Raw genomic sequence first — 14,090 nt, forward strand, 5'->3', positions numbered from 1 at the left:
GTCTGGTGGTTCTTCAAAACATTTAACATAGAATTACCATATGACCCAGCAATTCTACTTCCAGGTATAAGCCCAAGATATTTTCACTTGAAAACATATATGTTCACATAAAAATATGTATACAAATGTTCATGAAAGCATTATTCATAATAGCCAGGATGTGGTAACAACTCGAATGTCCATCTAATAAGTGGATAAATCAAATGTGATATATCCATAGAATGGAATATTATTTGGCAATAAAATGGACATACATGCCACAACATGGATTCAGTTAGCACTGTTATGTGAAAGAAACCAGCCATAAAATACTACATGCTATACAATTTCATCTATATGAAATATAAAGAACAGGCAAATCTATACAGACAGAAAGTCTGTAGTTGCCTGGGACTCGGTAGAAGGGGGATAGGAGTGAAGGGAGTTAGAGAATAGGGAGTGACTGCTAATGAGTGTGGGATTTTTTTCTTTTTTTGTAGTGCCAAAAATGTTCTAAAATTAGATTGTGGTGATGGCTGCACAAACCTGTACATACAAAAAATCACTGTATACTTTAAATGGGTGAAATGTATAATATGTGAATTTTATCTCAATTAAGCTGTTAAGAAAAATGATTCTTGTGAAATAACCTCTACTTGATGCAATTTAGCATTTTAAGATGAGCTTTAAAATGAGCTTTTAACATTTTAAAACTTATGTTAACAGGTTTAACCACCTGTTAACATAAATTAATGAATATGAAGCCAACAAAAACTAAAAAAGAAAAATTATACTGGACAATCTATAGTAGTGCAAACAATTATACTGGACTTTTCAGTTTATCTTAAGATCTAGAAACAAGTACTCTGTCACACTTTTTTCAAACAATATGAAGAAACACCATTCAGCAAAACTTTTAAGAATAAATGAAACTGTTCAATAAAATGACACCTGAATAGGCCGACAGTTCTGGATTATTTCCTGCCATTTTCCATGTATCCTGGCAACCAAGTCTTTTACCTTAAAAATATCAAACAGGGAAAAAATGATCAGATTAAAACATCCTCACTTAAAGTCAATTTTAGGCTTTCTATAAAAGATCTGGTAACTATGACAGGCCCACACCCACAACTCAATTTCATTTTTGTCAAGAAACAGAAAATAAACTACTCATTTTCTGGAGAGGCTTTAAAATCATAGTGATTAATACAACTTTTTTTTAAAAGATTTTATTTATTTATCTTTAGAGGGGAAGGGAAGGACAGAACTATGAATGTATGGTTGCCTCTTGTGAGTCCCCTGCCGGGAACTGGCCTGCAACCCAGACATGTGCCCTGACTGGGAATCGAACGTCGATTGTGTGGTTCACAGGCCCGCACTCAATCCACTGAGCTACGCTAGCCAGGGCTAATACAACTTTTCTTTATCACCATATTCTAAAATACTGAATGCTTAGGACTCCATTTTTCCCATTAGTTACTAACGATCATTGAGAAAAACATACTCCCACCCTGGCTGGTGTGGCTTAGTGGATGGAGCACCGGTCTACCAACCAAAAGGTTGCTGGTTTGAGTCCCAGTCAGGGCACATGCCTGGTTGCAGACCAAGTTCCTAAGAGAGGCAACCAATCAATGCTTCTCTTCGTCTCTTCCTCCTTTCCCTTCTCTCTAAAAATAAATAAGTAAAATAGGCACATATATTTTCACCTTGCTGGCTTTTGAACACTCAGTTACAGAAGGTAAAGGGTAGCCTTTATTATAGGGCTCAAAGCATAGGCTGTTACCTGCCTTCCCAGCTTCTGTTTGAAAGACTCAAGGCCACAAAGAATGGTTTTCATTAGTTCCCTTCCACATTATCAAAAGATCCAAAATTCACTGTTATATTCTCTAGGTTTTTGTAGAGTACAATGAATCTTCTTTAAACACCTGGTATATTCTGCATTTGGAGGTTTAACCAATCTTTGTGTAAAATTAAAACTTTCCTACCACTCTAGAGATTCTCAATTAGCTCTTGAATATAACTGCCTGAGAAAATGTTTTAAACAAGTCAGGAATTTTATAACTACTTTAAGTTAATAAAGTAAATTGCAAGGTCTTTTTTTCTCCATTTTGAGTTCAGTAGATTCAGTTTCTTCAAACAATTACCACCTTTCTATTAAAGGCCTGTGGAGAGAGGCAGGCAACTCAACTATTTCAGCAGGGCCATCCCCTAAGCAATTTCCATAGACCTTTATGTTGTTCTCCACTCCAAGTAAGGGGAACCCTGACACCAATCTATGCCCTGCTCCTGGCTTTAAGAAACAAAACCTTGAGTGGTCTCCTTTTAGCACGTCTGTCAACAGTAGCCACTACCACCAAGTTCTATGGGCCAGTAACTCTAGTTAGCGTTCAAAAGAACGTGCTTCTGAAACTATGGTTTCCACTCTAAGGCAAAAAGCTATCCTCTACACGTACTTGAAAATCTGCAACCAGCTACTTCATTAGTTGCTCATTTTTGTATTTAACTTATATCTACTAAAATAAATACAGATACTAAATCCAAAATGGGCTAATCTTTACAGCCAATTAATGTAAAGATATAAAGTTACAAAGTTGATTCTTTACATTCAGTGACTATCCAAACACAGGGGGCAAAAGAAATCAGCTTTATATTACAAAAGCTAAAAGATAATTTGGAATAATTAAATCCTTAGAAGAAAATCTTTTTTAAAAAGTGTTAAGTTAGCGTTTTCAGGAAAAACTGCCATATCATTTTATTAATTCTAAAATCGTTTTCCTAACTCTATACTCAGACATTGTTCTTACCTTTTCTACTGTTTGAATACACTAAACCCTTAGGAAAAACGCTGAGCAAGCTTACTGCTGAATCATTTCCATCCTTGAGCTCAGACTAGAGGACTCAGGGATTTGAAGAGTGCTTTCTCTAACACATTCTCTAGTGGAATATTTAAAGAGTAACACCTTGCCTACTTCTCTATGAACAAAACAAATTTTTAACTATCACAAAATTTTATAACCATTGTTTTAAAATTTATATATATTTATTTAAACAATGCTTTAATTATTGAAGCTAATTTATGCTTGAAGGTCTTAACTTGTACGTAAGTTTCATTAGCAGTGGGATAATTTTTCTCCTTAGATGTCAGGAGTTTCAGAATAGAAAGCATAATAAAATTTAAAAATGTATCTGCTTTAAGATGTTTTTTCTTTCACTTTCAACCTAGCTAGAAGTACTTAGTAGAAACTGATTTCTGTTATTGAAGGAGAAAATCATATTTCTAACCTTATATGTTCTTTTTCCTAAAGAGAGCCTTATATACTTCTCTTTCTCAAATATTAATGTAACCAATGTTAAAAACAAAACAAAACAAAAGGTAAAACTTACCTTAGTTCTATAAAACAGTCTTGCATCTTCCCTAATATCACACTTAACATGTTTTTCCAAAGCACCACAGAGGTGCACGAAGTGTTTCTATGCAAAACAAATGCAAGGAATGAAAACCACTCTGAAGCCCTACAAATTACTAGACCTACAAAGCATTTAAAAATCTACCATTCTCCAGTCAGCAATTTCTAACTTAACTAACCAACATAACAGTAGTAACTGCCAGGACAATAAGACTGCTATGGCTTATTGTTAGTTAATGCAAAAAATATATACAAAAAATAAAAGCTATTATTTTGCTATGTATTGAAGCACATTAATGGAAATTAACCTAGAGCTTAGACTATGATGTAATGCCCCCAAATTTAAAGAGGCCTTTAACACATTTTCTCATGAAATATTCAAATAACAGCTAGTCTATTCTTCTCTATAAACTACTTTAATACTAGTTCCTTAAAAAATTAAGTTTTAAGTTTTAGAAGTGTCTAGTCCAAAAGAGTCACTCTCATACATATACCAAGATTGCATATATTAAGGTAAAAATGTAAATGGGTACTTTTTGGGAAAAAAATGTGGTAAGAGCTATTTTTAAATAATTTTAAAAAACTTTTAATCCTCACCAGGGGATACATTCATTGATTTTAGAGAGAGGATGGGGCGGGGGGGGGGGGAAGGGAAAAAGAGAGAAAGACGAACATTGATGTGAGAGAGTAATAATTAAAATTTATAAATTTATAACCTTTGATCTAACAATTCTACTTCTAGGAATTTACCCTATAGAAATGTTTACATAGGATGACAGAGATATATGAATAAGGATATTCATGTTAGTACTATCAGTAATCACAAAAATGTAATGTTCATCAACAAAGGTTTTAAAATAATAGTTTTTAGACAAAAGGGCTAATATCTTTTTAAAAAATATTTTTTTTACTTATTTTTAGAGAGAGGGGAAGGGAAGGGAAAAGAATGAGAGAGAAACATCAATGTGTGGTTGCCTCTCATGTGTCCCCTACTGGGGACCTGGCCTGCAACCCAGGCATGTGCCCTGACTGGGAATTGAACCAGCGACCCTTTTCTTCACAGGCCTGTGCTCAATCCACTGAGCTACATCAGCCAGGGCAAGGGCTATTATCTTAAAGCAGTGATTTCAACAGGTGTGCTGCAAATTTTTAAAACATGTGATACCTGACTGTTGAGTCAGGGGCACTGACCTCTATTTCTTTAGATTGTCAAATAAAATAATGACAACAGCCAACATCACAATAGCTGTCCTGTGTGAATGAATCAAAATTGTACATTTCTTGCCCTGGCTGGTATAGCTCAGTGGATTGAGCGCGGGCCTGCAAACCACACGATCAAGGTTCGATTCCCAGTCAGGGCACATACCTGGGTTGCAGGCCAGTTCCCAGGGAAGGGACACACCAGAGGCAACCATACATTGACATTTCTCTCCCTCTCTCCTTCCCTTCCCCTTTAAAGATAAATAAATAAAATCTTTAAAAAAAATTGTACATTTCTTTTTTTGCCAGATTGGCAAAAACACATTTTTTTGATATGCCACAGAATTTTAGTTGATTAGTTTATGAGTGCTACAAGATGAAAAAGGTTGAAAATTGCTGCTGTACAGCAAATTCAAAGTTAACTTTCATTAAAATTTCCCCTATATAAAGAATGTTCATAAATTAGTTCAGACACTGCAAAACAGTATGGAGGTTCCTCAAAAAGTCAAAATAGAGCTACCATATGACCAAGCAATCCCTCTTTTGGGCATCTACCCAAAATATCTGAGAACATATATTTGTAAAGATACATGCGGCCCTACATTCACTGAAGCATTTATTCACGGAGACCAAGACATGGGGACAACCTAAGTGTCCTTGATGTGGTACACATACACAATGGAATACTACTTGGCCATAAGAAAAGATGAAATACTGCTATTTGTGACAACACAGATAGATATTGGGAGTATATGCCAAGTGAAGTAAGTTAGAAAAAGACAAGAACCATATGATTTCATTCATGTGAGATATAAAACAAAAAGCAACAAATAAATAAACAAAACAAAAAACTCATATAGACACAGACAACAGTATGGTGGCTACCGGAGGGGAAGGAAGGTGGAAGGAGGTAGAAGAAGGTAAAGAGGGTCAAATACATGGTGAGAGGAGACTTGACTTTGGGTGGTGAACACACAATGCAATATGCAGATGATGTGTTATAGAACTGTACACTTAAAACTTCTATGACATACACTTATTAACCAATGTCACTCAATAAATTTAACAAAATTAAAGAGAAATGTTCACTCATTCCATCAATAGTGATACTAAAAACAAAAACTACTAAAAACTACTTACCCGTTGTCCAGAAGAAAAAGAATGAGAACAACTAACTTCACCAACTAAATGAAGAAGAATGTAGGTCAGATAATATGCCTATTGAGAAACAAATGAAATGAACACCCATGAAATTAACTAGCACAGACATTATCCTAGTACATACCAGGAAAGCTGCCCAGGAAGGATTAAGGATTTGCTAAAGTTAACCAAGTTAGTAAGTAGGAAAAGGCATGCATTTAACCTAGGCTTTCGGATTTCTAACTCAAGGATCACTCCTTTCACCTCATGACTACTCAAAGAAAGGGCTACAAAAATATACTCCCAGTATTAAATTACCAATAACCATCTTTTTTACCTCAATTTTCAACTCTTAAGCGTACTAAAGAATTTTATGATAGCAATAAAAAAAACATTAACTTTATAATTGCCTCTAAATGCCTATGCTATATAACAGCAGCCGATGGGTAGAAAGGTGGCATCAGTTATGCTCTTACAGACTCTTTCGAGATGACCCTAGCTTTGGGTACCTGCTTTTCAAGTTCCAAATGAAGACTGTCATCAATGGTGCCATTTGGTTGTTCAGCTCTTTTCTTCAAGACCATTTTCTTCAACAAATCAGAAGGCTTCATTTGTACAAGATAACGATATAAGACTGATATCTATCAAAAGAAAGACATTGAATAATACTAAGCAATACAGTTGTTGTTCTTTTTTTTTTTTTTAGATTTTATTTATTTATCCTTAGAGGGGAAGGGAAGGAGAGAAGGAGAGAAATATCAATGTATGGTTGCTTCTCATGAGTCCCCTGCTGGGAACTGGCCTGCAACCCAGGTATGTGCCCTGACTGGGAATCGAACCTCAATCATGTGGTTCGCAGGCCCACACTCAATCCACTGAGCTACACCAGCTAGGGCCCAGTTGTTCTTTTTAGGCTACTTTTCTTCAGTATGTTCTCTGTTCATTTTGCCTTCTCTAATTTTGCCCCTTTGTAGCTTTCCTTATAGGCCAGTGATACCCATTTCTCCTTTACTTCAAAGTCTTCAATTGCTTTAAAAGGGATTTTAAACATTTAGTACTTGTAATTGAGGATAAAAGCTTAGGGACGAGACCAAATGGCATTATAATAGAGGTCAAAGAGAGTGCTTTTTCTGTGAAATTATTTAGAAGTCAGCAATATTGAATCTCCCTGTGAATAGAAGTCATTGAATTCTGAAAAGAATACTCTTTCGATGGCAGTAAACATCACTGAAAGGATCAAGAGCTATTTGATAATGAGCCTGGTGACTCAGGAGTGGGTCCCCATTTATCTGGCATCAAATCTATCACAACTCCACTAATGCAAAAACCAGCTGTCTCTTTCAATCTCTGTCCCACAGCACCTTGTGCATAATTTTATCACTGTTCTTACTACACGGTACGGTGATTTACTTTGTTTCAACCACTAGGTTATGTTTTTAAGGGCAGAGTCTCCAATTCATTTTTTTTTAAAAATCCCTAGCTAAGTATCTTGTACTAAACCCCAATTCAAACAAGACTACTACACATAGGTCACGTTCTATGTCGAGTTTCCAAATGCAACTATAAATAGACCCGTTAGTGCTATGAATGTTTGAAAAAAGCCTTCAGGACTTCTTGGAGTGGCACTCTCATAGCACATGTTTATATTCACTCATATATATACCTGATATATTTACTACTGGACAAGTACTGAAGGGCAACCACATTCCAGGCTATACAATATAAAGACTATTTAACATTAAAACAGGCAGAAGATGCAATTAATGTACAATAGTTTTGTAATTTCTAATCTTTAAAAATTTTTTTCTTTTATTGATTCTGGAGAGAGAAGGAAGAGTTTCTCCTCTCCTCTGATCATACTGATTTATTGATAGAGAGGGAGAGAAACATCAGTGAGAGAGAAACTTTGATTGGTTGCCTCCTGCCCTGAATAGGGAACAAACCTCCAACCTGGGCATGTACCCCGACCGGAATCAAACTGATGATCTTCAGCTTTGCAGGATGATGCCCAACCACGTGATGGGGTGCTCTTATCTTGTGATAAAATCACAAATCTTGATAATGTAAACTAATTTCATAAATGAGATCATAAATTTCATATTATGACCTCCCCTTTCTATACATTAATTCATCTATATGTCCATACCAATCCCAGGGAGGTGGTAGAGGATGTGTGATTACCATCTCTATTTCACAGATGAAGTAACTGAGTATCATTAGTTCAGTATCTTTCTAAAGATTACATGAATGGTATTATGTCTGAGAGTCGTGATTTAACCTCAGGACTTCTAACTCAGAATCCATCAATTTTCCCTAACCTGACTACCTCTTCCATTTATTAAAAGAAACTAAAAACATTATGTATACCTGCAGATTACTGGCGTTAGGGATATCTTCATGTTTTTCATCCAAAAGCTTTGAAATAATCACTAGGCTGAGGCACTGTCTCAGTTGCCTGGAATTAGAATTTTAGAATATATTTTAATCAACATTGCTTGAGAAGCAGATGAATGAGCTGAAAATAGTTCTTCTAAGAAGTCCTGCTAGTTGAAAGTATAGCTAATGTTATAAGAGATGGCTGTACAAAAATACATAGGGTTTAATAGAATAGTAAGATTTCCTTTTCACTTTTTAAAATATATATATTTTGTTGATTACGCTATTATAATTGTCCCATTTTTTCCCTCCCCTTTATTCCTGTCTGCCTTGCAGCGCCCCTCCCACCAGCATTACCCCCATTTAGTTCATGTCCATGGGTCATACATAGAAATTTTTTGGCTTCTCCATTTCCTATACTAGAATAGTAAAATTTTCACGTAAAGAGTTGCCGTGAGGTTCAAGCAAATCGCTGAAAGCATTTATCTTTGATCATACTGATTTATTGCTAGAAAATGTATTTTATTGCCATAATTTCTTTTTACAAAACAAAACAAACCAATTTAGTTATTTTTATGTCATGTGCCAGCTAGATTAAGTTATTAGATAAAATTAAAAATCAAGAATAATACATAACGGAAAAATAAATAAATTTTAAAAAAGAATAATATATGATGATATGAATTAAGTGTCAGAATCAGGCTGTCAGTGTCTTTTCCCCAGCTGAATATGAAATAAAAGACTGATCTAACATTCAAGGAATGATGAAAGGAAATAAAGGACCCAAAAGCACTTAATTAATGTAAACACTGTACATTTTTCTTAATGTTTAATTCTCCACTTTTCAATACCTTCCACGTGATGTCCAGTTAGGGACTAGCTGTACCAACCACAGAAGGTTGTGGGGATGACTGGAGAGTTCATTTATGGCCAGACAGAGTTCAGGCACCTGAAAAAAAACGAGTAAGATTTTTCAGATAGGTGAGTAAAATCAAACTTTCAACAGATGAGCCACAATGATCTTGCCATAATATGAGAGCATTCTTATGAAAGGAACACTTATTTTCAGAAACAGCATGGATTCTAGTACCTATTAAAACATACACAGTATACAGACTCAATTTTATCTTTAACTCTAGAACAGACTGAACAGGTATATTTATTAGAATTTCACTTGGCTTTCATGTTTTGTGCTATGTCTTATCTATATATACGTAAATATTAATATTCCTTCTAGGAAGAATAAAGTGGCTTAAATACAAACACCAGTTTCCAAAGGTATATAATGAGAGTTGCATAAGACCATGTATCTTCCTGGACCTGAGATTTTTTGCATTTTAAGGATTTTTAGCTACTCCAGTATTTAAAGTCTAACAGAACTGCTTCCAAATAACCTCTGAGTAGAGGAAAGAAGTATGGGACGAGGGTAACAGATTATGTCTTGATAATTATGAAGCTGAGTGATAGGTAGGTAGGGGTTCATTACAGTCTTTCCTCTATTTTTGCTCTTATTTGAATTTTTTTACTAAAAAAGGTTGAAAAATATAACTTAAAAATCTAAAAAAAGGAGGGAGGAGAGGAAAAACAAATCTAAAAAAATTATACGTTTAGCCTCAATATGGTTGCAGTTCAGCTTAAATTCTTGCATGTGTGATGTGCTCCATCATTTTTTTTAGGTCCCTGTTCAAAGGTCACTTTAGAAAGGCTTTCCTTGACTGCCTCACCCGATGAGATTGGGAGTGTTCAGGGTGGTATGGCCGTAGATCCTCACCTAACTAGAGCATCCTTTGCCTTGCTACTCTCCTTACCCATGTCCTGTTTTACTTTTTATTTCCAGCCCTATTATACTTGACATAATATTGTAATCTACATTTACTTAATTATATAACCCCCTGACTAGAGTAAAAATGCCATGAGGTTAAGGGCTTTGTCTTTTTCCCAGATGTATTTCTAGCCCCTAGATTAATGCTTGGCCCACAGTAACTCTCCAATAGATAAATTTTTTTTGGTGGAATAAATGTTTGTAGTTTTAGAGAAGATTCTATCTTAATGAAGCTAAGTTCATTCTCCATTCCAGTTCCAGCAAAGACACTCCTTCTCTCAGTTTACTTTTCATCTGCCGAAGATCTTAATTGAGCTTAGAAACTGTCCTGCATGCACTATGAAAGTCAAACTGTAATGTTATGTAAGAAAACCAATACTAAAGTTTTAAGTAATATTTACCTTCGTGTTCCAATCTCTGATATTTTTCATCAGGTTTATCAGGAGACTTTGAAAGTCCACTAGAGGAATCTGCTTCAGCTGTTTTTCCAAACTCATTTTAAACAACATTAAGATCAGCAACATTATCTCACGGTCCTGGTACCCTTCTGGATGTATAGATGTACACAAGCCTAGAAACTTTGACACAAATGCAGAGACAAAGCAACCTGAAATATATTTTATTTGAAGAGTTTAAAATAAAAACTGTTAAATGAAAAATGCAAAGGAAAATTATGTAAAAAACATCAATCTAGAAAAAAGCAAACAATACTCATCAAATAAGCATGTTATTCTAGTTTTCATCCAAGACTTTCTTCTTTTAATATTTTGATTATGCTATTACAGTTGTCCCATTTCCCTTTCTCCCCCCCCCCCCAACAAGTCCTCTCACCCACATTTCCTCTCCTTTAGTTCCTGTCTGTGGCAATTCTTTAGCTTCTACATTTCCTATACTACTCTTAACCTACCCCTATTTTCTACCTACCATTTCTGCTACTTATTCTCTGTACCTTCCTCCTCTACCCCTCCGATAACTCTCCATGTGATCTCCATTTCTGTGATTCTGTTCCTGTTCTAATTGTTTGCTTTTTTTTAAAGATTTTATTTATTTATCTTTAGAGGGGAAGGGAAGGAGAGAGGGAGAGAAATATCAATGTATGGTTGCCTCTCACGTGTCCCCCACCGGGAACTGGCCTGCAACCCATGCATGCACCCAGACCAGGAATCGAACCTCAATAGTCTGGTTCGGTGGCTTGTGCTCAATCCACTGAGCCACACCAGCCAGGGCTGTTTGCTTTGTTTTTGTTTTAGGTGTGGTTGTAAGTAAATGTGAGTTTGTTGTCATTTTCCTGTTCATATTTTTTATATTCTTTTTCTCACATAAGTCCCTTCAACATTTCACATAATAAGGGCTTGGTGATGAACCCCTTTAACTTTACCTTATCTGAGAAGCACTTTATCTGCCTTTCCATTAGAAAGGCAGATAGAAGGGCTTTAGAAAGCCCTTCCAAAGCTCTCTAAATGAAAGCTTTGCTGGATAGAGCAATCTTGGATGTAGGTCCTTGCCTTTCATGACTTGGAATACTTCTTTCCAGCCCCTTCTTGCCTGTGAGGTCTCTCTGGAGAAATCAGCTGACAGTCTGATGGGAACTCCTTTGTAGGTGACTGTCTCCTTTTCTCTTACTGCTTCTAAAATTCTCTCCTTCTCTTTAATCTTGGCTACTGTAATTATGATGTGCCTTGGTGTGTTCATCCTTGGGTCCACCTTCTTTGGGATCTCTAAGCTTCCTGGACTTCCTGGAAGTCTATTTCCTTTTCCAGATTGGGGAACTTCTCCATTATTTGTTCAAGTAAGTTTTCAATTTCTTGCTCTTCCTCTTCTCCTTCTGGCACCCCTATAATTTGGGTGTTGGAACATTTAAAGATGTTCTGGAGGTTCCTAAGCCTCTCCTCATATTTTTCAGTTCTTGTTTCTTCATTCTGTTCTGGTTGAATGTTTCTTTTGTCCTTCTGGTCCACTCTGTTGATTCAAGCCCGTTTCCTTCTTGTCACTGTTGGTTCCCTGTATGTTTTCCTTTATTCCACTTAGCATAGCTTTCATTTTTTCATCTAATTTGTGACCATATTCAACCAATTCTGTGAGTGTCTTGATCACCAGTATTTTGAACTGTGTATCTTACAGGTTGGCTATCTCTTCATTGCTTAATTTTATTTTTTCTGCAGCTTTCATCTGTTCTTTCATTTGGGCCATTATTTTTTTCTCAGCATGCCTGTTATGTAGTAAGGGGCAGAGCCTTAAGTGTTTCCCAGGGCGGGGCAACCCACGTGGCTGCATTGTGATGCTGTACGTGGGGGAGGGGTCTGAGGGGGAACAATGCCATTTGCTTCGCTTCTGCCAGTTTTTAGTAACTTCTCCTGCTACCCGCAATCAAATCAGGTCCTTCTGGTGCTGATTCCCAGGTGGGTAGGTTTGTGTACATTCTAGGACCTGTGAGGCTGGGAGTTTCTCCCGCTACCACCTCAACCCTCACAGGTGTTTTCAATCAGAGGTTTGAGGCTTATTTCCCTGCACTGAAACTCTGGGCTGAGAGGTCTGTCTTGCTCTCCAGTTGTTCCTCCGTTTATCTGCATGCCAATGTGGGACTGCCTGCCCTGCCAGTTGCTGCCTTGCCACAATTCCTCTCTGCCTAGCTACCCGTCTCCACCCCTCCTGCTGGTTTGGATGAATGTTTCTTCGTTAACTCCTTGGTTGTCAAACTTCCATACAGTTCAATTTTCTGTCAGTTCTTGTTGTTTTTTGTTTTTAAATTTGTTGTTGTCCTTCTTTTGGTTGTGCATGGAGGCACAGTGTGTCTACTTACACCTCTACCTTGGCTGGAAGACTCTCCAGATTTTCTTCCTAACAGCTCAGTATCATTAATTTGATCTAGCCCCTAAAAATGTTTTAACAGTTATTCTTAATCACTGAGTGGTACTGTAATTATTTTTTCATACATATTAAAGCTAAAATATTATTGGTTTGAAAAATATTAGTTTCAAAAAGCTTCTTTGTAAAATATTCCTACAACTATTTTAAATATATACTCTGATCTAAAGATCTTTTACTCCTAATATTAAAACAAAAATAAAAATAGCAAACATAACCTTTATTTTAATTTTTCTGAAGATTTTATTTATTTATTTTTAGGAAGAGGGGATGGGAGGGAGAAAAAGAGGGAGAGAAACATCAATGTGCGGGTGCCTCTCATGTGCCCCACAATGGCGACCTGGCCCGAAACCTAGGCACATGCCCTGACTGGAATAGAACCAACAACCCTTTGGTTTGCAGGCCGGCACATATTCAATCCACTGAGCCACACCAGCCAGGGCTAAACATAATCTTTAAAACAAGATTATTGCTCAGAAATTTCAGAGACTGGTAATCACATAGTAAAACACTAGTGGTTTTGTTTTAAAACCATTAACCACAAAACTAAATGGTTCCAGCTCTGAGCTAAAGACATAAAAAAGAGTTTCTTCCTACCTTAACCACATTTAAAATGTTGGTTTCAGGAAGAGTTGAAAAAATTGGCTTACAAGATGAATCCTCACTTCCATTCCCCCCCAATGTCATCTGTGTTTCAGAACTATTGAAAAGTAAATAAAAAAATGAAATTAGGTACAATATTATTATAAAAAATAACAAACAAAAATGTATATTTCACTCAGGTGTAATTTACATACAATAAAAGAAATATACCCATTTTAAGTTTTGATAAATATATATAGTATAACTACCATACAAATAGAAAAATAAGAGTATTTTCATTACCCACAAAAGTTCCTTCACACCAAATGGAAGCCTTCCCACTATCTCTTACTCCAGGTAAATACTATTTTGATCTCTATTTCTATGCATTAGTTTTTCCTTGAACAAATACTTCTTATAAGGAACTATCCTCATTGCTCTTGGTGTCAGAGAGCTATGGTAGAAGGGGGATCTGACTACAAAGAATACATATTTAAAGGCCTCTTGAGTGGCCTAAAGAAACCACTATAGGAATATGAAGAAACAATTCTAAGCACATCAATTTTGGTTGAGGTATGTGAAGGTCCATGCAAAAGAAGACACATGAACTTGGCCTTCATAAGCTAGATTAACATTTTCATGTTTAATTTCTTCTTTTTTTAAAAAAGATTTTATTTATTTATTTCTTTAGAGAAGGGAAGGGAGAGAGAAGGAGAGGG

General features: G+C 36.0%; 1 protein-coding gene across 5 annotated transcripts in view; it reads right to left on the minus strand.

Annotated features, from left to right (window-relative positions):
• The window catches only part of SLF2 (SMC5/6 complex localization factor 2), a 45,500-nt gene that overhangs the window by 4,737 nt on the left and 26,673 nt on the right, over positions 1–14,090 (minus strand). For 4 of the 5 annotated variants that reach the window (XM_037064138.1, XM_037064139.1, XM_037064140.1 and 1 more), the window contains 8 exons: positions 13,387–13,489; positions 10,326–10,502; positions 8,954–9,051; positions 8,094–8,181; positions 6,236–6,367; positions 5,727–5,804; positions 3,364–3,450; positions 931–999 (listed from right to left, as the gene is read on the minus strand). In XM_037064138.1, coding sequence (XP_036920033.1) covers positions 931–999; positions 3,364–3,450; positions 5,727–5,804; positions 6,236–6,367; positions 8,094–8,181; positions 8,954–9,051; positions 10,326–10,502; positions 13,387–13,489 — 832 coding nt within the window. Of the gene's footprint in view, positions 1–854; positions 1,000–3,363; positions 3,451–5,726; positions 5,805–6,235; positions 6,368–8,093; positions 8,182–8,953; positions 9,052–10,325; positions 10,503–13,386; positions 13,490–14,090 lie in introns of all 5 variants that reach the window. The other variant, XR_005069114.1, reaches the window with a different exon arrangement.

Source organism: Sturnira hondurensis, unplaced genomic scaffold (assembly GCF_014824575.4).
Source record: "Sturnira hondurensis isolate 20B ecotype Veracruz unplaced genomic scaffold, ASM1482457v3 Scaffold0014854, whole genome shotgun sequence".
Taxonomy (NCBI): Eukaryota; Metazoa; Chordata; class Mammalia; order Chiroptera; family Phyllostomidae; genus Sturnira; species Sturnira hondurensis.